We start from the raw sequence: 24,456 nt of genomic DNA on the forward strand, positions 1-24,456 counted from the left end.
GTTGGAAGGTGGAGCGTTTCGATTACCGGGCGCGGCTTGTGATTGCCCGAGCCCGTTTTCCCAAAATTCTTGCTCAAAGCCGGATGGGGGCCTCAACACGTTATTATTATTGCCATATGATAAGTTTGGGTGTTGGTACCGAGGCCTCCATCCACCGTTATTATTATTATTATTATTGTGGTGAGAATAGGAGTTCGGATGGGAATTATACCTTTGGTTACCTCCTATATAACTTACGTTTTCGGCATCGCCGGCGAAGGGGCTACCGGTTTGGCAATTAAACGCATCGTGGTCTCCACCACAGTGAGTGCTCATCAGGACCTGTACACTTTTATTGAGGCTTAATTGGGCGATCAACGAGTCAAGTTTCTTGTTCATTTCGATCATGAAGATTGTGGGAGCCTCGTCTTCTACGGCAAAGGTTTGATGCTGTGAAGGTCCGACAAGCCGATCTTCTTGCCATTGGACACTTTTCCTAGCTAATTCGTGAATGAGCTCATACGCCTCGCTTGCCGATTTGCGAAACAAATCCCGACCTACGGTGGAATCAACGATTGCACGATTAGTAGGTGTTAAACCATGATAAAAAGTACTTACTAAATCATGCTTAGGGATATCGTGATGGGGACAGCTTCAGAGCAGCTTTCGGAACCTAGCCCAAGCTGAGTGGAGGGCCTCGTATCCAAGTTGCCGAAAGGAAGTGATATCTTTTCTCAATTTAACCGTTTTAGAGGGCGGGAAGTAGTAAGATAGGAACTCCTTCTCGAGTTCCTTCCACGATGTGATCGATCCCGCCTCTAACGAGTGCAACCATTCCAACGCCTGTCCTGTCAAAGAAAAAGGAAATAGTTTTAGTTGGACGGCCTCAACTGGAACATTATTTTGCCGTGACGTTTCGGCACACATAAGAAATTTATCAAGGTGTTCGTTAGGGTTTTCATGGGGTTCCCCTCCGAATTGACTAAATTGTTGAATTAATTGGATCATGCTAGTCTTTATTTCAAATGTGTCGGCCGGAATGGTGGGGGCAACGATTCCGTGGTGGATTTGAGGACGATGTGGAGCAAGAATCTCCAACATCGAACGCGTGTCGTTGCCTTCACCATTACGGTCGTTATTCACGGGTTGTTCCGGCGCCCTTTGGTTGATCTCGGGCTGGTTAGCTTCATCGTTGAGATTTGCCATTCTCTCTTTTCGAATCCTACAAAGAGTACGTTCAATTTCGAGATCAATAGGAATAAGAGAATCACTTTTCGATCGGGTGTGCATAAAGTAAAAAGAAGTATAAAAGGTTATCAACAAGAAAGAATAATGTTAGTCAAAGTATATATAAACAATTTATACAAAAAGAATGCTTAAACTAACAATGAAATGTTTTTGTCTAATATTGTAGGAGATTATAAATCCCCGGCAACGGAGCCAAAAACTTGATAGCGTACGCGCCTAGGTAGAGTTTTCTAATGGCGATTAAATGTGTATTGCGGTGAATGTGCTATGAATATGGATGTGATCTTTTAAATGTTCTTAACTCTACTAGATGCTATGGCTACTTAGGGGCAAGTGTACCCCGTCGTATCAAGTAATAATCCGGTTAAGACCGGGTATCGAATCCACGGGATTTATAATTACAAGTATTAGACGACTCGGTTTCGTATGTTATTTAAGCGGCGATTTCTTTGGGGTGAAGCAAGATACAACTACACCATTATCCTAACTATTGGCGACTCAGATTTGTGTAGCTAAAATCCTATGAAGTGGGATGAATATTGATAAGTTATAACCGCGATAAATAATGACTCTAAATGTATACGGATAATAATTTACTCTTGCAAAGACGACTAAGTATAGTAGGACCGACCCGTGAAGCACTTAGACTACGTAATTCATAGTCAAGGCGTGTCTAATGCGGGGGAATTAGAAACTAGGGCCCATAATTTCCGTGGCTTGTCAATTCCTACGGTTTCCGGTTTGTCACTTCCGGTAGGGCAACACCTATATAACTCCCTAAAGATAACCCGAATGGCGTCGGAAATCGCGTTCTCCTACACAATAGTCAATTATCAATATCAAAACAAGTAGCAAATACTAACACGTAAAGGGAAATAGAGATTATAAATCATGAAATTATAAATATGAAATGTATATAAATGGGATACAACCAAGCCTAGTACATAGGAAGAGTACAAGCTAATTAGCACGTAAAAGGGGAGAATCCGCCCTTGAAACTAGCTAACCGGACTCAAAGCCGTCTCTTAGGTCGTGGAGGTGGAACTCTCGAGCTTGGTGATGAATGGTGGAGCGGAACTTCGATGGAATGCTGGAACAACCGAACAAGCTCTCGAGGTGGAGAGTTTAGCTACAAAAACTGAATCTATACTACAACAAGTAGCAAAACAAGTATAGTTTGCTCTCTAGTGTGTAATTATTTCTTGGTATCAAATGAAGTTCAAGAGCTTCCTATTTATAGACATCAAACAAGGGCAAGTTTGTAATTTCACAAAGCACAAGTATGGAGCAATATTATTTGGTGCAGAAATCCCATGATACGCCCCGCATAAATTCCCATTCCGTCAGAAATCTCCTGCATGTGGACCAATTCGTTGTCTTGTTGTCTCAAGCACGCCCTGCGTAAAGGATTGTACGCCCCGCGTGTTTGAGTCTCTAAAGTTTTATTGCTTGAATTGGTGCTTTTACGCCGTGCATAGCTGAAGTACGCCCCGCGTAAAAGAGTCTCTGATCTTTTTACGTTGAAGAACTGTCTTTTACGCCCCGCGTATATGGTGATACGCCCCGTGTATGGAGAGTTGACTCTGGGAGACAATGCAGTTTGACTTTCAGGATTAGGCCAATTATTGCCGACATGTGTCATACGCCCCGCGTACAGTGGCATACGCCCCGCGTATGCTGAGTCAGTTCCACTCCACATGGCTTCTGCGGATAAGGCAATCATTACCGACACTATGTTTCACGCCCCGCGTAGAGGATTATACACCCCGCGTATGGAGTGGATTTTTGCTCCTTTCTCGTACCTGAAATACAAATCTTGAGAGCCGAGTTAGCTTGACGTTTTTATTTCCTAAACTAATCAAAAACGAGGAAAATTAACTGAAAGTACGAGATTTATTTTTATTTCTTTATTTTATCAAAACACTTTATTTTTGTAATTAAACTTATTTATTTTATCCAAAATCAATCCGTAAATCACGCTAAAAGATAGGGGTAAAATACCCCTATCAGCTACAGCAGATGAACAACGGCGGACGAGTCGCGACGATGAAGACGGAGGTGGAGCCATGATGAATACCGACCAGACAAATGGCGGAACCAAAGACGGAGAAAATGAACGGCAAAAGGGAGAGAGAAAATGGCGGAACGATAAATGAATTCCAACCCTTGATTTTCAATCTTAATTTCAAGTTTAATCCAAATATTATAATCTATTTTATGTTTCTGTTTTTGGTTTTTATAGTTTATGGTTTTCTGGATTCAATATAGTAGAGAAGAAGAAGAAGGAGGAGAAGTGGAAGAGGCTTCGGCGGAAGGGAGAGAGAGAAAAAAAAATATTAAAAAAAGTAAAAAATAAAAAAAAATATAATTAAGGGTAAATTAGTCATTTAGTATTAGGTAGGATCCAATTTTATTTGTTAGGAGGTTAAAAGTGGGGTAAATTACATACGTGGTGTACAATCTTTACCCTAAATCACACTTTGGTGTACAACCAAAATTTTGTCACACTAAACCGTACGATCTTCAGGTGACCTCCCACTAAAGTGTACAACCGGGTTTTTATGACCGGTCAACGCTGGTCAGCGTTGCCACATCATCATTTTTCATTATAACATTAAAAAAGTGGGACCCACTCTTTATAGAATTACTAAAATAGCCTCGTCCTTTATAAATTTACTAAATTACCATCATCTTTTTCCTTCAATCCATCTTTCTACCATTTCTCTCTCTCACTCCTTTCTCTACCATTTGCAGTCATAGAGACAGCAAATTCCCAATTTGTAAAACACCATTTACAGACCTGAAATATTAAGCTTTCCAAATGATGGATTCAGAAATAGTCAGAAATTTCACAGGATCGGATCTTCTTTGACAATGCAAGGCTTAATCATCTATTTTTTTTTCTAATTAAGGACAATGTGGTGATACTAAATGATCATATAAGGGTATTTGAGGAAGGAAATGTGTTGGAATGCGTTGATAATAGCATGGGGGATTATCCTAAAGATGAAGTGTTGCCTGTCCTCAAATTGGCCCTCGTTTGTACATCTCATATTCCATCAAGCAGGCCTTCCATGGCTGAAGTCGTCCAAATTATGCAGGTCATTAAGACCCCTCTCACTGATGTTAATCGTGTTTGTTTGTTTTATGTTTGTCTCTTTTGGATAAATAGGGCCATGGATTCTAGGTCTTTCCCTACGAAGAGAAAGGAAGAGTTGTCGATACAGCTTCCTGAGCCATCTATTCCTCAATTCGAGACCTCAAGGCGACCTGATCTGCGATTTGACCGCCTTCATGTACCAGAAAAGGAATTGTTAGATGAAAACAAGCTCGAATTATGGGTACCCATCGTTATGTGGGTTGCTGCTATTTTTTCTTTTTATTGGATTTTTTTTCATGTTTGTCTATCAATTTTTCTGTTTTGGTCCTTCCCGGGAAATATTCCTAAGGCACGTAAATAGCATAGATGAAATGGTAGAGAGAGAGAGGAGTGAGAGAGAGAAATGGTAGAGATATGGGTTGAAGGAAGAATATGATGGTAATTTAGTAAATTTATAAGGGATGAGGTTATTTTAGTAATTCTATAAAGAGTGGGTCCCACTTTTTTTAATGCTATAATGAAAAATGATGATGTGGCAACTCTGACCGGTCATAAAAACCGGCTGTACACTTTAGTGGGAGGTCACCTAAAGTTCGTACGGTTTAGTGTGACAAAATTTTTGTTGTACACCAAAGTGTGATTTAGGGTAAAGGTTGTACACTACGTATGTAATTTACCCGTTAAAAGTGATGAGATGGAGCATTGACCAGGCGTTGACCGGTCAAAATTACTTACTTTACACTTTAGTGGGAGGTCACTAAAAGGTTGTACAATTTAGTGTGACAAAATTTTGATTGTACACCAAAGTGTGATTACGGGTAAAGGTTGTACACCACGTATGTAATTTACCCTACCAAAATTAGAGGTATAATTGCACATTTTAGACGTTAATCGTAAAATTGCTCCTAGCTATAAATGTTGGAGTAAAATAAAATTTTATTGAATGCAACAAAACCTTGTTTTTTCGATAATTATGCTGTAGAAATACAAATAATGTTAAGGAATAAACATATTTTGTGGAAATAAGAAGAATCATTATGTTAATAACAACTAACTACAAACAACTGTTTATGAAAAGCTCCAAATATGAGTTTTTCGTGAAACGCTCCAAAACGCTGCAGTTTCCAGAGAAAATGTTTAAACGCTTCGGTTATATAAACCTAACCAAACGCTATATTTTCTGCGGTTTGGAGTGAAAAGTTAAACGCTCATCCGAACAACTAAAATAAACACCCTCTAAAACTTCCAAGACAAATATAATTTTTTTAATACAGAAAATTTAGATAAAGGACAAGAAAGAGATTCAACTCTCATTGGCACAAATGTGATCTAATATATAAAAGTATATCTAAGGCTAAGATAGATGGATTGATTGATGATATGAATTTATTAATCACTGTTAAATAAATTCTAATAAATCTAACAGCGATTAACAAATTTATTTGGTCAGATAGGTTTCGTCTTAAAACTACGAGGACAAAATAGAAAAGATACATCCAATATTGATAGTCAAACTTTTTTTACATTTCATGTTATAAATGGTACAATCAATATCTATATCGCTTATAAGTTTGATCAATTTTTTACATTTTGGACCGGGTAGTGCCGGGTACCTGCGGGTATAATACTCGTTGCCATCCCTAAATATATTATTAAGATGCACTTACCTTCACATGTATGTACATGTAAATTACGCATCATATACCTTTATAAGAGATCTAAATTGTGTGTATTAAATATGAGTATAGGGTCACGTGATGGTCATTTAATAGGAAGATCAATAACGACTACAACAGGTGCCCCTCTAATTTCGCTAATCATGGTGTGTGATGTGGGTCAGAATGTGCATGATATTTAAAACCTCTTTTGATTGGGCCACGTGGTTTCGACGGTTACATTATAAGGACAAAAGTGTTTCATTGATATACGTGTATTAGAAGCACCTGCTTTTTCATGTCAAATGGATGACCTCTCATCCATATTTTGCAATGTGTAATATGGACCCACACATATTATAAGAAGTCTCACTATTTTATTTATTAAGTGGGGTCACACTACACATATTAAAAGGTGAATTGAAGGTATTCCAAATGAATGATATTATGTTACTTTTTTTAAAGATAAATATGCCCTTAACCAAAATTTTGACTAAATAGATACGTCAAACGATATATTTAAAAATATGTTGTTTATAACGAAACATATTCAGAAGTTATTAACAAACTTTTAGATTTGATGTTATTGTTTAGGTTTGTCTTTGTAAATAGATTTGACAAACTATTAATAATAATTGGATTCATTGAAGCCGATCGGATTATCATATAACTTGGCCTTAATTAAAATGGTGAAAATATTATTGCAAATCCAAATGTTGCATCTAGCATTTGCAAGTATGTACAAATTATCATTATTTTACCTTAAATTCATAAAACAGAATCTCCATTTTATTCTGAGGTGGATTCTTCTCCATATGTGCCAATCTTCATCCAATTCCTTTTCAACCACGAAGTTTATACATCATCGCGTTTTGCCCCAATCGACTGAAATACATCATTTCATTTTATTTTGCATTAATAATATTTTCTTATCCTTTGTTTTTTTAGGAATAAATTATCGTTTTTTAATAGTACTAATTTATTTGAACTATAGATTTACATATAAAATAGTAAAATTTCATCTTGTTTTTAAAAAAAGTTAATTTTATCCGTACCAATTGCAAGTTTTGATCGCAATGGTTTAACTGCGATATCAAACATTCTAAACAAGTTTATTTATAAACTATTTTTTTTATTTATATCAATTAAGATTGACTTGAATGTTTATGGATCTTAAATCGTTTTAATTGAAAGATGATCCATCTAAAAGGGTGTTTGACAAGTTTCGAATTAAGAAATTGAATAAACTATAAAAAAATTGTTTATTTTGATATGCTGTGTGTAACCGTTTTAATAACATAGTAAATATTTTAAGCTTTTTTTTTTTTTTGTAATTAACTTATATGAGTCTGACTTAATGTTGACATTTTGAAAAAATTGGTTGTAACTATTTTACTAACACAAAAAATCATTTTATTTATAATTGATTTTATTTATAATTGATGTTTGAAAGATCTAATTTACCATAATGGGTCAAATGGGCGAAATACCTGCAAAGCAATCTATTCAAAAATTCTATAAGGTAGGTGCAAAATTAATATTATTTGAAAACAGTAGGGATAAACAAATTTGGATTTATTATTATTATTATTATTATAATAGAAGCTTTAAGTTTTTGTTTTTAAGTTAGTGTTGTATAGTTTGGGGATGGAAAGAATTTTCGTGGCCAGCAGTTCCACCCATAGAGGTGCAAACCATCTGCGAAAGTGAATAGCCACTGCTGTCGGCGGTGGATACACTTATGAAAAAATAGAAAAGCAGAAGGGAGTGTGAACATATATTATATATAGAGAGAGAGGGGATTAGGAAAGAAGCAGACATTAAAGAAGTTGCCTTTTCAAGGAGTTCACACCAACCTCAGTACATGTTTATATAGCTACCATTGAAAAACGTATCGAATATCCAATGAAAATGAAAATGAAGGGGTATGACTGCTGGTGTTTCATGTTTATTATATGCATTCTGGTAGTAGTGAGTGATGGATGGGGCATTGATGGCCATCTCATAGTCTGCAAGATTGCTCAGGTCTCTCTCTCTCTCTCTTTTCAAATATTCATATACATGTATCTGTTTTCTTATATTGAGTTGGTGCAGTCAAGGTTAAGCCAAGCAGCAGCAGACGCTGTCAAGGAGCTGTTGCCGGAGTCTGCAGAGAATGATCTGAGCAGCTATTGTTCATGGGCAGATCGTGTCAAGTTCCGTTATCGCTGGTCTTCTCCTCTTCACTATATCGATACCCCTGATTCTCTTTGCTCCTATATTTACAGCAGTAATTTCTCTTTCTTTTTCTTTTTCTTTTTCTTTCAGATAAACTTCTAATTTACTTAATTCTAAGGATTTTCATTTTTGTTACTTGAGGGGATTGCAAGGATGAAGATGGGGAAAAAGGAAGGTGTGTTGCTGGTGCAATTAACAATTACACTTCTCAACTTCTTACCTACAAAACTGTTTCATCTCAATACCAATGTAATAACATCATACATCTTTTTCATTACTCAGATTTTATCTTTATTAACTAACAAGCCAAATGAATACTCAGATAATCTCACAGAAGCACTACTTTTCCTTTCTCATTTTATGGGAGATATTCATCAGGTACATTACATATATATTTTAACATCCAAATTATGTAAGTTTAATTTACTATGATATGATATTAAGCTTCCTTCCACAATATGTAGCCTCTTCATGTGGGTTTCACTTCGGACAAGGGAGGCAATACAATTGATGTCCATTGGTACACAAGGAAGCAACTTCTTCACCATGTCAGTTCAATTTCCCATTCAACCAAACTTTACTTTTTTTTGGTCCTTTATTATATATGCTCAACCATACAGATTTCATACAGGTCTGGGATAATAGTATAATTGAGACAGATGAAGAGAGGTTCTACAACTCCATTGCAGATGGTTTGGTTGATGCAATTCAAAAAAATATCACCGTACTCTTCCTAGTTCCTTCTTATGTTTAACCACAATATGTACTTGTGACATTAATTGATTGATTTTTTAGCACAGAATATTCTGAAAATTTTCATAAATACAATACAATACAATTTCAGGGAGAATGGTCAGATCTAGTTCCAAGATGGGAGATCTGCCGTGGTAACAACAAAGCTTGCCCAGACATGTATGGGTTTTTTTTTGTTCTCAATAAGAATTTCTAAATGAGCTGCTTTTATTATTAATTGATTCAAATAAAACTGGATGTCTACTTTGAACAGATATGCATCTGAAGGTATAAAAGCAGCATGTGATTGGGCATACAAAGGAGCTAGTGAAGGATCAGTGTTAGAAGGTAATTAAACCATATATTCAACCAAACCTTTTTCGTTTTACAAGTCAGAAAATGCTAACAACAAGCTGTTCAAATTTCAGATGATTACTTCCTGTCTCGAAAACCGATAGTTCATTTACGGTTAGCTCAAGGTGGTGTGAGATTGGCAGCCACTCTCAATCGGATTTTCCAGTGATTCCTTCTTTCTAATTAGATTATGATTTCATATTTGTTTCTCAAAAACTGTTTAATTACTATGGTAAGTATTGCTTGTAACACAATAGAAAGTATGTTCTGATTTTAGCACTGTTTTCTTGTAATAATGTACAAACTGCAACTGCTATTAGAAGTAATAATTTTATAACAGAACAGAACATTCAAAGCCTAGCAATCAACAAAGAGTTGTGAAAAATCCAGTTCAACACATAATTTACATGCTCTCGAAATAATGAAACAACCTAAATCTAAATCTAAGTTCAGAACATGATTACAGATTAGTGATGACTGTTACGTTTTCTTGACAACAAGAACAGGGCACTTGGCATATTGAACACAATAACTGCTCACACTTCCTTGTATAGCCCTGCGTAAATACCCAAATTTATACAAGTAAAAAAGACAAGATCATCTTTGTGTTTTTGTAAGGAAGGAGAATCAAAGAGGAAACAAACCTCTTAATTTTTCCAAGGCCACGCTCCCCTATAATAAGCATACTGATATTTAGCTTTTGAACGACATCACATATGGCCGTTTTAGGATCACCAATTTCTGTAATTATCTCTGCATTCACCTGAAAAAGATGAAAAAAAAATGATTCAAACTGTGGTCAGTAAGATGGGAAGTATAGGCAAGCATATACCCCTCGACTGGCACAAATTCCTTTGGCTTTCTCTAGATAAGCCAACGCAAGCTTCTGGTTATTCTGTTTGACAGATTTAGCCAATTCTGGAGCTGCCAATATTACAGTTTAAAGTGATCAGTGAAGTGAATTGAAAGAGTCACAGATGAAGATGAAGATGAAGGGTATTACCGGAAGAAACAGAGGAGTAGATGCGAGCAGAGCCAAGTGAAGCAGCAAAAGTGAGGTTGTCTATGGCAGGTGGCTGAGCCATGAAGATGTAAAGAGGTGCTTCCATTAAAGTTTCTTTAAGATTATTAAGTACCCACATCAGTGCATAGTAACTATTCTCGTTTTCATCGATGGCTACCATCACTTTCCACTCTGCCATTTTACACCTAAACGATTTCTTCTTCTTTCCCAGACACCGGGTATGTTTCATTTTATTAACGTTATAAGTAACATGTTTTAACTTTAGCCTCGTCTCCTGAACTGAACTGGTAGTTGAGATTTTTCTTTTTTAGTTCATAACTGTCAGTCAACTATGTGGAAAAGTGGCCACAACGATTCCTATATTTTCAGTGTTTATCCAAATTATTTTTACTATATTCAATAGATTTTTGTCTTTACAAAAATAAAAAATAAAAAAGATATGAAACGACGTCGCTGTTATATCATAATTACAAATCGCACAACCATAAGAATACAGACAGACAGGTATAAGTTGAAAGTTCTGGGTACCAACCAACCAGAATTATCTTTATTCTATATAATTAAAGGAAATTGTTAATTAAATTGGTTTTTTGACAACAAGAACAGGGCACTTTGCATTGTGAACACAGTAGTTGCTGACACTTCCCAGGAAAGCCCTGCTCAACAAAATTAATCACTAATTAAGCACCTTAAATAACATACATAAAATTATTACTAATTAAATACCTAACCTCTGTATAGCACCCCGACTGTGACTGCCTAGAACAAGAAGTTCAACGTCAAGCTTTTCTACTGCCTCGCTTATTTTCTCTTTAGGATCTCCGATCTCTGTCAATGTCTGTGCAACAATCTGTGCCAACACTAACTTTTTCAATTAGATACATAGAATATCAATCTTAGTCTAATTAAATTAAAATTAAACTGCAAAAAATACCCCATGGTCGGCGCAAATTTGTTTAGCTTTCTCCAGTAGAGATGATGCGATCTTCTTTTGATTTTCTTGCATAGATGCAATCAATTCGGGAGCTGCAGGCAGGCAGAGGAAAAGACTTAAAAAGCGAATGGAGATGGAAAAAGGGAGGGGGGGGGGGGGGGGGGGAATTAGAAAAACTTACGAGCAGAACCAAAAGAAGAAGCATAGACAAAGCCAAAGTTAGAATTGGGCTGAGCAGTGAAGATGAGAAGATGAGAGTTGAGGATGGTATCTTTTAAATAATCAAGAGCCCATTCAAGAGCATATTGGCTGCACTCGCTTTCATCTATCGCCACCATTACCTTCTTCTTCTTCTTCTTCTTCCCTGTCTCTTCCATTTCTTATTACTTACTACTACCTATGCATTATTCATCTTTTTTATAACCAAGCAAGGCTACACGTTTCTGTCCATAAAAGCAACACTTTGCGTTTCGTTTCCAAATATAACGAGAGATAATTATCAGGTGCTGGCAGGACCAGGGTTGTAGTTTGAGATTCAACAGATTTAGAGTTTATCTATTTGTCCTAATCAAAGTGAGAGTGAATTGATGGATGATTATGATTATGATTACAACAGATTAATCAGTTTTTTAATCAAGACTGTCCAACCAGGGAGGGCCCTTAATAATTCAACAATTTCTAATTTCTTAATGAGAAAAAGTGAAAGCTGTCTATCATCTCAATTTTATTTAATTATTAGTAGTATAATTTAAAAGAGCTGATTAACTTGTAATTCATATCATCTTAAGTGTCATACGAACCTTCTCTCAGATAAAAGAATGGCAGAGTGAGCTCATAAGCAGGATAAATTTCAATTATGGTGTACAAATTTGTCCTATTTCACACTTTGGTGTATAACTTTTAATTTGTCTCATTAATATCTATTACCTTATGGGTGACCTCCACTGTGGTGTACGGCCGGTGAAAATGACCGGTCAACACAAAAGTCAACATGCCACATCAGCCATTTGACCAGTCAAACAGTCAATATTTGACCACTTAACATAAAATTACATATATACCCTTTCTTCCTCTTTCCATTTCAATTGGTGTCTCTCGATCTCTTTCTTCATTGCCCTCTTTCCGCTTCTCTCTCTAACTCCCTTTCAATTTCTGGTAATTATATGTGCCATAACAAATGGGGGATCCATTGCCTTCTCTCTTTAACTCTCTTTCTCCATTGCCCTCTTTCCACTTTTCTCTCTAACTCTCTTTCAATTTCTCGTAATTATATGTGCCATCAAGGCTTTTTACATTAAGAATGAAGCTTGCTGAATATGATGATTTAGACAGATCTAACTGAATAAGAAGTTCGAAGCGTAAGGCGATTCAAGCTCTTCCGACCCATCCTAAAGCATTCCCAAATGATGAATTTCTGGGCAGATTTCGTTAGTTCAAATTTGGATAACAAAGACCGCTAACATAACTAAAAGTGCCCAATGCTTGAAACTGTTTAGAATTAAGCCTAGGTGCCAAATCAACTATCTGAAAAAATGTACACGGTATTGAAGTAAGCCTTTCCCCTGCGGCATAATTTCAATTAGAATAGCATGAATTGATTAAAGGAATGAAAAATTTGGGGGAATGATAGCTGGAGACAAGATCAAGAGGAAGGACTAAATTGGTAGTGCAAAACTTGCATCTGTAAGACCTGCCTTCCAACTCTACCACAAAAAAATTTCCCATTACTAAACTGTTTGAGCTGCTGCTGCTTCTATAAAGTTCATTAAATTAATTGTTAAGAAAAAAAGAACAGAAAGTTTTGGGATTGCTAAGAGCACTTATCCGAATTTCTTGGCAGATTCTTAAGTTAGAGAGAGAAATGAGCCATGGAAAAGAGAGAGATGAACAAGGAGAGAGAGAGTGTATTTTTATTTATTTATTTATTTTTGATAAAGGGTATTTTGGTAATTGTATATGGAGTGTGTATAATTAAAGTAAAAAAATGGTGAGGTGACGCGTTGACTGGTCATTTTTACCGGCTATACACCACAGTGGGAGGTCATCCCTAAGTTCGTACATATTAATGAGACAAATTGAAAACTGTACATCAAAGTGTGAAATAGAGTAAATGTTGTACACCATAGATGAAATTTACCCCTCATAAGCATAAATATTTACTTTCAAAACATAACTTTCCTTGTTATTAATTTTCACAACTTGTAATTATTATCGTTTTAGTTTTCTTATTATTCCATTTTAACTGCTTTCCAAAAGTTTGCTACTCCCTCCATTCCATTATATAAGTCATTGTAGGGTATTTCACACAAATTAAGAAATATATTGGTTAACTAAAAAAAATTCTCTCTCATGTCACTATTGGACAATAAGCATTGGAATATTAAAAAACACATGTACCAATACAAAAAATAATTCTCTCTCATATCACTATTGGGCAATAAGCATTGGAATCCTAGAATGACTTATATTTAGGGAAAAAACTAATTTGCTAGAATGACCTATATAATAGAATGGAGGGAGTACAATATTAATTATATGTTCATTACTAATCAGTTCATTTATTTTCATTAATGCATAATAGAGTACAATTTTGTTAAAATCAATACTTAATCTCTTTATCTATAATTTGATTAATAAAATGTTCACTTTTATACAAAATGACAAGTTTACTCTTCTATCATTAATTGATTTAGGGATGTGTTATTTAATTAGACATTATAAAACTTTTCAATTATATTAGTTGAAATATAAAAAGAAATAGTAATAATACAGTTATATTATCCAATTTAGTATAAAATTTAAGTTTTTTATACTAAAGTTTTGACAAATAAAATTATGAATGGACGGACAGATTAAGTAGTTGATTTTAATAAAACTCAAACACCCTTTAGTATATTTTTAGAAATAGAAAAAACCAACTAGTATAATATAACACAAAGCCAAGAACCAATAAGACTTGATTATATCCTTCAACACAATTCCTATTATTTGCTAAATAGAAATTCATCTGGAATTGGTGGGAGAAAGGATTAATATACGGATTCCAATTCTAGAATTGGAGTACAATAATTATTGATTATTGAGTTACAACAGCAAGCAGATTATACGGGTAATAATACAGAAAAAGGAAAGAAAGCATTATATTTGATGGCCTATTATTGTTTTTTGCTCACAAATCCAAGTAATTGCAATGCTAGCTAGAAAGAAGTATCTAGAGAGTGGACTCCTTATTAATCATTTACCATTCAGGAGGTTCGGCAATGCCATTTATCAGCAGCCAAATCCATGATCCCATCAATTGGGGATTGCAACGGCTAGCAAATCCGCGAATAATACTTATTCCATACCTTTATTTATTTATTTTTTGAATTATCTATTCCGTCTCATTACCTAACGAGTATACCTTTTGAATCTTACCCAGGTATTCTTACCCCGATAAAAATTAACACATAAAACAAATAAATTGCAAATTTAACAAAACATAACTGTAATAAACCATCCATAAATTTAACAAACATTCTACATCCAAATACTGAACATTATTCAAATTATCAAGAAATTAAAACACATTAAAAGTAAATATATTATTTTCATACCATTGTAATCTTCATTTTGAGTAACCAAAAAAAAAAAATCTTCATTCTGATATATTGCAGGTAACAAGTAGCAGGTACCCGAAGGAGTACATCATGGTTAATTTTTTGGATCCCATACCCGTCCCCAAACCATTTTACTCTTGCACAAGGTTCGAATAATCCTATTAGGGTCGGTAGTGCCGGCTTTCGCGGATAATGCAATCTCTACCATCAATCCTTGTTTCTATTGCTTTTTTTAATCATAATTACTTCCCAATAACTCGTTAATTCTTCGAAAATTTATTAGGTTTATTTAACAAATAATGATACACTCGTTGCTGAATATCAGAATTTAAGATGTGCAAATCATAAACTCTCATTTCCAAAACTCGTAAATAAAGAAAATCATGAAAGGGAATAATGCAAACCCGTCGCAGCTAAAATGACTTATTCAGTGCATTATATCAAGGGAGAACTGGAACATAATTTGTTGAGGCTACATGCACACCAAGAGTTACTTCCTTCTTTTGCATTTTATAGAAACATAAAAGAACTCAACAAATATGATGAGTTCTATCAGTATTCTGTTGAAGTCAACACTTTTTCTAGTTTTTTTTAATATTTTTTTAACAATCATATTGCATTCATCCTCTTTCACAAGAATGTAATAGTGACAAGTAGCAAATTTCTTGTATGGTAGAGCTAGTTAGATTCTTCATGTCTGAGAAACTGAACCAATTTCGATCTCAATTCAGATGGAATGCGAACAGGACGGTAATTTTTGTCAAGCCAAACTGCTGTGGCTTTTGCTTCTAAAATAGGCTGAAAAATTGCCCATTTCAGCTAACTTAGCAAGCAAGCAAGCATATAGATGACAAACCTAGAAATGAGGACATGGCTGATGAAACATACCTTTTCGTTTGGCAGCTTGAATATGAAGTGTTCAAAGTATAACCGAGCAGCTGAGGAGCCCGAGACCTTTACCTTTAGAACAAACCTATCTCCACTCTACCAAAACAAAGAACCAATTCCAAAAGGGATAATAAAAAAACATACATATATTGTATCTTTTAAATAATTAATCATTTCTTGCTTTCATCATTTGCAGTGCATTGTATTCAATGAATAAGCACTGATGCCCTTCACAATCAAGCAAATGTCTTTTCTGTGTAAGACAGTTTTGTTCATAGTTTTACAATGCATACGAAAAACGATGATGAAATTTGGATAATCCCAGCAGAAGAAGCCTGCTATCTGCTACAGATTTTAAAGCTATAATTTTAAAATCAATGTTCATCTTTAATATTGCAGTAGGGTTTAGGTCTCTTTTCTTTGCCAAATATTAGAGATCTTATTTTCTATAAGATTCTATTTAATGCTTTTGAATTATTTTGGAAGTTTTACAATTCGAGGGTTCTATTATTTATAGAATTTAACTATTTAGAAGTTTTACAAATAAGAATAATTATTCTTATACACCTAAAATTCTCATCTATTTAAAGTAGAGGATCATATTCGATAAAACCACTTACGATTTTCCAATTATAAAAGTGTAGAGGAGAATTTGGTGATGTATTACAAATTACCATTAAACTTCAAAGATAAGTTCCTAGAAGAACAAGAAAACTTGAGGGAATTCAAGAGGGCTTTCGTGTTAACATCTAAAATTGAGTAAATTACTTCTACAACGTAATACATGGTTTTGTAGTTCGAGAAAATAAAGATGAGGGAGAGAGGCATACTCTTAGAGGAGCAAGGAATTTGAGTGACAACTCTGATAGTGCCAATGCATCGCCAGTTCGAGCAACAGCATCAGCACTAACTCCAATCCTTTCCAAAAGTTCATGACGACCTGCCAAAGATAGTAAGACTTAGCAACTATATATTAGATGATCATAAAAATTTGACCAAGCAAGCTACTTTATAGGCAGTTAAGAGAAAATATGGTTATTCAAATCCATTACAATCAGCGACGCCATGGTAGATATTTCCATTTCAGCTGCAGTTCCATTTCTTATTCGAGGTTACAGGGAAAAAAGAGAAGTCAAACCCTCACTTTTCTCAAACCACCTGTAACCACAACATACTCAGCTAGCATGATCAAATTCATTACTATTTAGATTCCACAATTCAGTAGAAACAATAATCAATTGTCTTCAACTTGTAATATATACATAATGATGACAAAGCCCAAGACACTAAATATGAACTCCCTGCCTTCCCGAGCCAGCATTCAAAAATTTAGAAGTGACCTAAACTGCTACTATAGATGACCAGCTCGTAAATTCATGTCCAGCTTTGATACAACTGTATAATTAGATTAATCATAAACAGATTAATCTGCTTTGTAAGGTATAGGAGTAAGCATTAGAAAACATGTACAGTCATCCTCTAACCCATTAACATAGTAGTTGTCATTGAGATCAAATACATCAAACAAAAAAAATCTCTCCAGAATGAATAAAAATTGCAGGATCAGTTATTAATTCAAATTTAAGATAAACTAGAGTGAGGACGTGGAATGCTCATCATAGACATAGATTTAACTGGGCAGTTTTTCCAGAGGTGGGAGCATATATATACCTTTCTGGAAAGTTCAATCAAAAACTATTTTGGGATATTTTTATCAGAAAACAAGAACCAGAAAGCACAGAAAAGATTAACTGAGCAACAACAAAAAAGGCTGTAAGATAAATAAACAAATAAAATGTATATATGTGGACATTTTCAGTGCAGATATACTATTGCTAGCTAATGATGGTCAACATTGATGAGTCCAAAAGGCTGTAAGATATGCTAACCAGTGGATTTACACCTGATAATACTAATAGCATAGTCTGAAGAGTAATAAGCTTACTGAAAGTTGATTTCGAATAGTAATATAGAATTATGAATCCAGCTACTTCCTCGAGTTCACGATCCAAATTTTAAGCCATTTTATCTTTCGTGTTTTTCATACATATAAATTACATTCAAGCAAGCTATTTTGCATCTAACCAACTTCACTTCTGAAGGCTCAAAGAAGCTATTGAGCAAACTAATTGGCAACTTGGAGTCTATAACGCTAAGCCCGTACATTTAATAGTTCCAAAATGTGATAGCCAATGATAAAAAGGAAGATGATGAAACTACCAAAGCAGCAAGTTATACAATTGTACCTAAATTTGACATGAATTGGCAAAGAAAAAGAAGATACCATGTTGACAATAACCCGCATAAACGGAATTGTTGACAACTCCGTATTGATCCAGCTCGTAATCACGCACTTTGAGTTCAACAGCAAAGAAGCTACTCATTCTACAAGTCAAATTTCCAATAATTGTCCGTGGATTTTACGAGGAAACACTCAATTAATCGGGGTAAAAGAAGGAAAAGGAAAAATTTTAATCAAGTACCCTTTGCCAGATTTAACATCAAGAAACGATAATGCAGAGCAGCTCCTGACGGTGGGGAGTGATCGAACAAGTGGCGGCATAGGTGAGCGGGAAACTCGAAAGGATGGTGAAAATGGAGGCCGGAGAGAGGTCGACAAGAAGGGAAGCGCCGAGTGGGGTGGGTTGATAACTCCAACTGCCTGTAACGACATGGCTTGTGATTGGGAAATGAAGATGAGAAATTGATGAATTGGGGGGAAAGAAAGAAATGCTTCCCTTCTTTATTTCTACAATTGGGCGTTACAATCCATGTAAAGGCTGTGCACCCACTAAAATGTCATTTTTCAAGGGCTTTTCCAGTTCAGCTTAGCCGAAATTCATTCGGCCCATCTCTATTCTGTTATTCTTTTTCTTTTCTTTTTTCTAAATTACCAAAAACCATTTCCTCTTATAATACACATATCCTTACTTACCTATGGATTATATCTACCTACTACGACGGGTTATAGTTCAGTTGGCACTGTATATTGAGTTGGTGAAAACGGATATCAGATGCAATTCCCACTAAATACATCTGCATGAAAAAGTGATGAGTACTGTGACTAAATCCCAAACAAAATTATCTCAATAAAAAATACATGTGGTTTAGAAAAAAAAAAAAAACATACTTTTACCTATTGTAAATTCAAATGGATATCATCAAATCAAGTTTGGGTTTAACTCATTTACTTACGAGCGACTTGATTTTGCCTCAATAACATATACATTTTGTCTCATTCCCTATATGTCTCATTCACATGGCTTCTTTGCTTGGCATTGGTCACTTTTCTTGACCAATTCATTTACAATGTCATATGTTTTGGAAAATATTTTCACTTGCAACGGGATCAATAGTAAAACAGTTATAACGCATTAAATTCATAACTAAATTTTCTTCCATTACATCATCTTTAAGCATTACGAATAGGGAAGCATCTCAATAAAACATGTAAAAAACTCTTACCTTAACGTCCTTTCATATTTCCAATCCTAGCATTCATATGTCTAACGGTGTTTTGTACCACCTAATCCGAATTTCTTTTCAATTATTAAGCTATATATAATAAAACAAGATATTAATTCTCATTAAAAAAAACCTTACAAATTATCATGCGTGCATCATCTAATGTGAGAGAAACAACTTATAACCACCAACTTTTAAGATTGTCTTCAGCTTGTAGAAGGACTACTCCCTCATTTATGTAAGAATCCAAGTTAATGATGAAGAGCATCAATGCCGAATATAAAGAAGGGAGAAGAAGGAGAAGTATGTGAAAAGTAAACTTAAAATCTGATATTCAGTAGATTTGTTTTACATCTCAGACGATGGGTATTTATAATAATAAAAAAATAAGCTTTTTAATCATGAAAATAATAATTAGGATGTAACCACTTCTTATTGTTCTTATAGAATAAAAAAAACAGTTACAAATTATAACTACCGTTTATCCACTACATAAAAAAAAATATAATAAATTAATCTAAACAAGATTTTACCTCATCAACTTCCTCCAACATGTTTGCATCATCAATGAACTAAAACCTTCTTCCAACATGTTTGCATCATCATTTGGATCTAATTCTAGCTAATGATTTTAGCTTTGGGAAGCTTACAAACAATCTATCTACTTTAAAAATGACCTGCATAAAATTATTTAAGTGAGGTTTATAGAAGAACAAGCATGATTTCTATCCAATTTTATATCTAATATAATTAGGTACATTTTCCAATAATCACCTAAGTTAGCATCTTTCCAAAAAAGATAAAGCAAATAGAAAAGCAAGGATGTGTGTAAATTAGGTACGATTTGCTTTATCTCAATGGGGTCTGATGGATCCATTAGGCCCGTCACTAGCTGCCCCGGGCTACCATCATACCCTTGTTTGTGGGTATTCGTTAGGCTAAATACCTGATGGACAATGTTCCTGCCGATTCGGATAGGGGTAGTCTTCCTATAATCACGTCATACAGGAATGCAACATTTTTACTATAAAGAATTCTACTTTACTCCCCCCACATTGGTCTTGAATCACAATCTCCACTTACAAATAGATGTTTCCCACCAAGGGATCGTGTGGCCACTGATTCCCGTTAAAGGTCGCATACCTTCGACCAATTCTTCTCTTTTGATGCCCATATCCTCAAATACTCCCTGGGTTACACTATGTCATTTTCCCTTTCACATGACATAAGATACATGACAGATATTTATTTTCGTGTCGTCTGAATTTTTTTATGACAGTATTTTAAAATTATGTCATTTGAAGGCGTAATTAAAAAAACGCTCGATTCACATGTGGCCTTCCGACGACAGAATCCTGTCATCCAAAGAAAATGTGCGTTTTTGTTAAATTTCACTTGCTCATCAGATGACACCTGTAATAAATGACTGTCATTGTATGAGGAAAACAAAAAAAACGGCAAATAAAATTTCACTTACGCGGCCCTATACCAAATTTAGGCGCTCGATCGTTTGACTGAAATTTTAGCTCATATATAAACCCTTTCTCTCATCCAAAACCCCATTTTAGGTTACGCAATCTTCATCCCTCTCATCCCTATCTATCTTCATGGTTGATTTCTACATGCAATCAGTGAGCTCGAAACACGATACTGGTACGCCATCTTTTCTTCGTTCCTGGATGTATTAGAGTTTCATTGTTCCTTACTCTATCTTTTCCTCATCCGATTTACTTTTGTGTATGTCAATTTCAGCAGCTGGAATAAGGATCTATCATTGAAAGGGTTAGATCTCTCGCTTAGATTTGGTTATTTTATTGTATTCATTGTTAGATTCACTGTTGAAAAGCTTGGGCCTTTATCTTTTTTAACCTATGGCAATACAGTGCCTGATGTTGAAGATGTTGTGATTCCTTTTTATTTGAACATAATATTTGCAGGGATAATAAGAATGCTACATGGGAAGGCTGACTGAAGAGATTCTCAATCAGTTCATGCGTTTAGCATATGGGAAGATTTCTTTAACTTATTGAGTATATATTATGTATGATGTTGTTGTAGGTGTTGCTGCTGAGATAGGTTTACAATATATCTTTCACTTGGCTTGTTTATGTTTGATGTTCTGTTTAGGAAGCTAGAACTGATTGAGTATGTGTATGAAGCATGTTTATGTTTGATGTTCTGTTTAGGAAACTAGAACTCATGGAGTATATGTATGATGTTGTGGGTGATGCTGAAATAGGTTTACTGTATATCTTTCACTTGGCTTGTTATCTGATTGAAACCATCCAGAATGGTGATGGGTTTTCGATGCTATCAACATAAGTTATGCACTTGTGGTTAGAGAATCACAAACTTCATCACCATGCTCACTTTTCAACGAGTACAATCCAAGTCGCAAGTATATTGTAAAGGGTTATGTATGTGCATTACTATCAATTGATTGGTTGAATACCTTAACCATGCCTTAAATGATTGGTATGTGAGTTATATTGCTATGAAATGATTGGTATAAATTTATTGGTTAGATAGAACTGTTTAAGAAGCTAGAATTCATTGAGTTTGTGTATAAATAATCATTGAGCATGTGACTGATTAGGCATACTCTTAAGCTTTGAATGTTCATTGTGATGGGCAATAATCTTATACCTATGAGTTATACTGCTAGAACTGATTGTGTGTGTGTATGAAGCATGTTGGCTTGTTTTATGTTCTGTTTAGGAAGCTAGAGTTGATTGAGTTTGTGTATGAATGTTCATTGGGCATGTAGGTGATTAGTTATAGTCTAAAGCTAAAAAAATTATGAACTTACCTGATTCATTTTTATTTGAACATGAGTTATGCTGTTGAGATATGTTTACAGTATACCTTCCACTTGGCTTGTTATCTGATTGAAACCATTCAGAATGGTGATGGGTTTTCGATGCTATCAGCATAAGTTATGAACTTGTTGTTAGAGCATCGCAAACTTCATCACCGTGCTCACTTTTCAATGAGTACAATTCAAGTGGCAAGTATATTATAAAGGGTTATGTATGTGCATTGCTATTAACTTATTGGTTTGAATACCTTAACCATGCATGAAGTGATTGGTATATGAGTTATATTGCTATGAAATGATTGGCATGAACTGATTGGTTAGATAGAACTATTTAGGAAGCTAGAACTCATGGGAATACTCTTATACCTACGAGATATACTGCTAGAACTGATTGTGTATGTGTATGTGTATGAAGCATGTTGGCTTATTTTATGTTCTGTTTAGGAAGCTAAACTGATTGAGTATGTGTATGAATGTTCATTGGGCATGTAGCTGATTAGGCATGGTCTAACTATATGAATGTTCATTGTGATATGGGAATACTCTTATAATGTTCCTTTTCACTTGGCTTGTTAACGTACAAAAAAAGCATTCAGCATGGTGATAGGTTTATGATGCATTCAGCACAAAGAGAGTCCCTTGTGGTGATAGCATCATAAGCCTCATTACCAAGTTCATTGTTCAACGAGTACAATCCAAGTGGGAGGAACATTGTAAAAGGGTCAATTTAGGCTACTTGCATGTTCTGATATGCCTTACAAATGATAAGATGTCTTTTGATATAACTTGAATATACATATACATACAAACTGAATAGCAAGCTCTACGTTATATTACAAAGGGGGGATGAGTGTTGCCTTTCGGTTATAATTGAAGTTCCAAAGCTCCTTTACTATCTGATAGTAAAGGAAATTTGGAATTTGAAGGAGAACCACATTTGGAGCTCACATTGCCTTTCGATTCTCCTTCAAATTTGAAATCTCCTTTCTCTTAGTCAAGATAGTTTAGGAAATTTGGAGCCCCTTATATCCACATTGCATACTCCTCAGTCCATCTTCAGGCGAGCACATCATACTCTTCCATGTTGCTGAGGTATTGCTCAGCAACTGCTTCTTGCCTAGGAAATGGCGCCTCAATGTGGGGTTGTAGTAGTAGATCATATATGTGCCATAGTAGTTACAAAATGCATAGAATAATTAGATCACAAACATGATTAAGTGTTTATCAAATGAAATAGATAAATGGTGGCATATTTATACTGTGGCAGTGAGAAAGGGAGGGTGAGTAAGGAGACAGGGAAGATGAATCATCCCCTGAGGAGCCACGTGAAGATGATAGATCTTATTCCGGAAGCGAAACTGAGAATAAGAAAAGACATTTATTAGTGTATGTGTATACAATGTCATGTAGGTTCATATATCTTAATGAGATAAGTTAATATTACTGTTGGAGGTCTGTTTGGGAAATCTGAAGGGTAGCTGATTCTGATTTCAAATACACCCCTTTCATATGGGGTGTATTGTGGGCCTTTTATTCTGATCAACCATTTGAAGAAGTTATCATCCAGAGGACCTGTTATCATCCAAGATAAGAAGAATCATTACAAGTAGACAGAAGAAACCAGGAAGAGTTGAAGAACAACATATGGATTGACATACCATCGATGGCCAGAAGCCACCCTTGGCTCTCAATGTACAGTTTCTCCATCTCAGCAATTATCTGTTGTTGAACAAGCGCAAGGTGATCCATTGTACAATGTAAGTTTTTTGGGTTGAATGTATGGACACTGAACGATTGTGATGCTTATTATTTATAGTGATATAATAGTGGTGGCTAAGTGAAAGGTCGTGAAAGGGGAAAGGTCTTTAATTAGTGCGTTTAGGGTTATGTGTAATGATGCTAGTGTATTAATGACCTCCATTGGGATTTGCATATATCAAGACTTTGGGATTATAGGCCTAATAATGACTCCAAGATATGGAGATATATCAAGATCGATTTGTTTCAGAAATTGGATATGTATTGGTTATTTTTTTTAGTTTTAATTCAGAAATGTATGTGTACAAATGTAAACAGATTATGAGTATTGGTCTCTAATAAAATTAAAACCATTGATATACAGAATTTCATGTTCATATTTGAGTATGTTTCATTATTCAGGTAAAAACCAGAAATTCATACAAAGAAGAAGGCAAAAAGTGACATTTTAATTTTAAAAAATGTCATCTAAACAACAATAAAAAAGACATTAAAATAAACGAATTTGTCATCTGAAAATAAATCCTTTAACATGATTGATTAAGACCTATGCCATCTAAAACAAGCTATAACGGCAGAAATTATTATACGAACTGTCATCGCAAATTCAATATGCCAATTTCCCACACGTCAACTTGACGGTTTTAATTATTAGTATGTCATGTGATGACATTAAAGGTGACGG

General features: G+C 34.9%; 4 protein-coding genes across 4 annotated transcripts; 1 reads left to right on the plus strand and 3 right to left on the minus strand.

Moving 5' to 3' along the window:
- The first annotated feature begins 7,899 nt into the window (after positions 1-7,899).
- On the plus strand, positions 7,900-9,498 carry LOC136235163 (endonuclease 2). Its single transcript, XM_066024714.1, has 9 exons — positions 7,900-8,007; positions 8,077-8,251; positions 8,341-8,448; positions 8,522-8,577; positions 8,664-8,747; positions 8,831-8,923; positions 9,044-9,111; positions 9,206-9,279; positions 9,360-9,498. Exons 1-9 carry the CDS (start codon positions 7,900-7,902, stop codon positions 9,452-9,454), a joined length of 861 nt encoding a protein of 286 aa, XP_065880786.1. The 3' UTR covers positions 9,455-9,498.
- A 98-nt stretch (positions 9,499-9,596) lies between these two features.
- LOC136235172 (universal stress protein A-like protein) lies at positions 9,597-10,600 on the minus strand. The gene is made up of 4 exons (XM_066024725.1): positions 10,289-10,600; positions 10,118-10,209; positions 9,930-10,048; positions 9,597-9,841 (listed from the first exon to the last, which is right to left on the minus strand). Exons 1-4 carry the CDS (start codon positions 10,536-10,538, stop codon positions 9,766-9,768), a joined length of 537 nt encoding a protein of 178 aa, XP_065880797.1. The 5' UTR covers positions 10,539-10,600; the 3' UTR covers positions 9,597-9,765.
- A 147-nt stretch (positions 10,601-10,747) lies between these two features.
- On the minus strand, positions 10,748-11,686 carry LOC136235183 (universal stress protein A-like protein). The gene is made up of 4 exons (XM_066024736.1): positions 11,425-11,686; positions 11,244-11,335; positions 11,041-11,159; positions 10,748-10,965 (listed from the first exon to the last, which is right to left on the minus strand). Exons 1-4 carry the CDS (start codon positions 11,618-11,620, stop codon positions 10,887-10,889), a joined length of 486 nt encoding a protein of 161 aa, XP_065880808.1. The 5' UTR covers positions 11,621-11,686; the 3' UTR covers positions 10,748-10,886.
- Positions 11,687-15,248: 3,562 nt separating this feature from the next.
- On the minus strand, positions 15,249-18,540 carry LOC136235186 (acyl-acyl carrier protein thioesterase TE3, chloroplastic-like). The gene is made up of 5 exons (XM_066024742.1): positions 18,214-18,540; positions 18,015-18,115; positions 16,561-16,670; positions 15,731-15,826; positions 15,249-15,640 (listed from the first exon to the last, which is right to left on the minus strand). The coding sequence occupies exons 1-5, from the start codon at positions 18,402-18,404 to the stop codon at positions 15,521-15,523; spliced, it is 618 nt and encodes a 205-aa protein (XP_065880814.1). The 5' UTR covers positions 18,405-18,540; the 3' UTR covers positions 15,249-15,520.
- Positions 18,541-24,456: the final 5,916 nt, after the last annotated feature.

The sequence above is a fragment of the Euphorbia lathyris genome, chromosome 1 (genome assembly GCF_963576675.1).
Source record: "Euphorbia lathyris chromosome 1, ddEupLath1.1, whole genome shotgun sequence".
Classification (NCBI taxonomy): Eukaryota; Viridiplantae; Streptophyta; class Magnoliopsida; order Malpighiales; family Euphorbiaceae; genus Euphorbia; species Euphorbia lathyris.

Bases quoted from the DNA above. Each gene is read 5' to 3' on its own strand.
- LOC136235183 (XM_066024736.1), bottom strand. From the start codon at position 11,620: ATGGAAGAGACAGGGAAGAAGAAGAAGAAGAAGAAGGTAATGGTGGCG. The intron at 11,336-11,424 runs GTAAGTTTTTCT...GCCTGCCTGCAG, and splicing joins TTCTTCTTTTGGTTCTGCTC to CTCCCGAATTGATTGCATCT. The intron at 11,160-11,243 runs GTATTTTTTGCA...GTGTTGGCACAG, and splicing joins AAATTTGCGCCGACCATGGG to ATTGTTGCACAGACATTGAC.
- LOC136235163 (XM_066024714.1), top strand. From the start codon at position 7,900: ATGAAGGGGTATGACTGCTGGTGTTTCATGTTTATTATATGCATTCTG. The intron at 8,008-8,076 runs GTCTCTCTCTCT...GAGTTGGTGCAG, and splicing joins TAGTCTGCAAGATTGCTCAG to TCAAGGTTAAGCCAAGCAGC. The intron at 9,112-9,205 runs GTATGGGTTTTT...TACTTTGAACAG, and splicing joins AACAAAGCTTGCCCAGACAT to ATATGCATCTGAAGGTATAA.
- LOC136235186 (XM_066024742.1), bottom strand. From the start codon at position 18,404: ATGTCGTTACAGGCAGTTGGAGTTATCAACCCACCCCACTCGGCGCTT. The intron at 15,827-16,560 runs GTATGCCTCTCT...TTGTTTTGGTAG, and splicing joins AATTCCTTGCTCCTCTAAGA to AGTGGAGATAGGTTTGTTCT. The intron at 15,641-15,730 runs GTATGTTTCATC...GCAATTTTTCAG, and splicing joins TCAAGCTGCCAAACGAAAAG to CCTATTTTAGAAGCAAAAGC.
- LOC136235172 (XM_066024725.1), bottom strand. From the start codon at position 10,538: ATGAAACATACCCGGTGTCTGGGAAAGAAGAAGAAATCGTTTAGGTGT. The intron at 10,210-10,288 runs GTAATACCCTTC...TAATATTGGCAG, and splicing joins CTACTCCTCTGTTTCTTCCG to CTCCAGAATTGGCTAAATCT. The intron at 9,842-9,929 runs GTTTGTTTCCTC...GTATTTACGCAG, and splicing joins GGCCTTGGAAAAATTAAGAG to GGCTATACAAGGAAGTGTGA.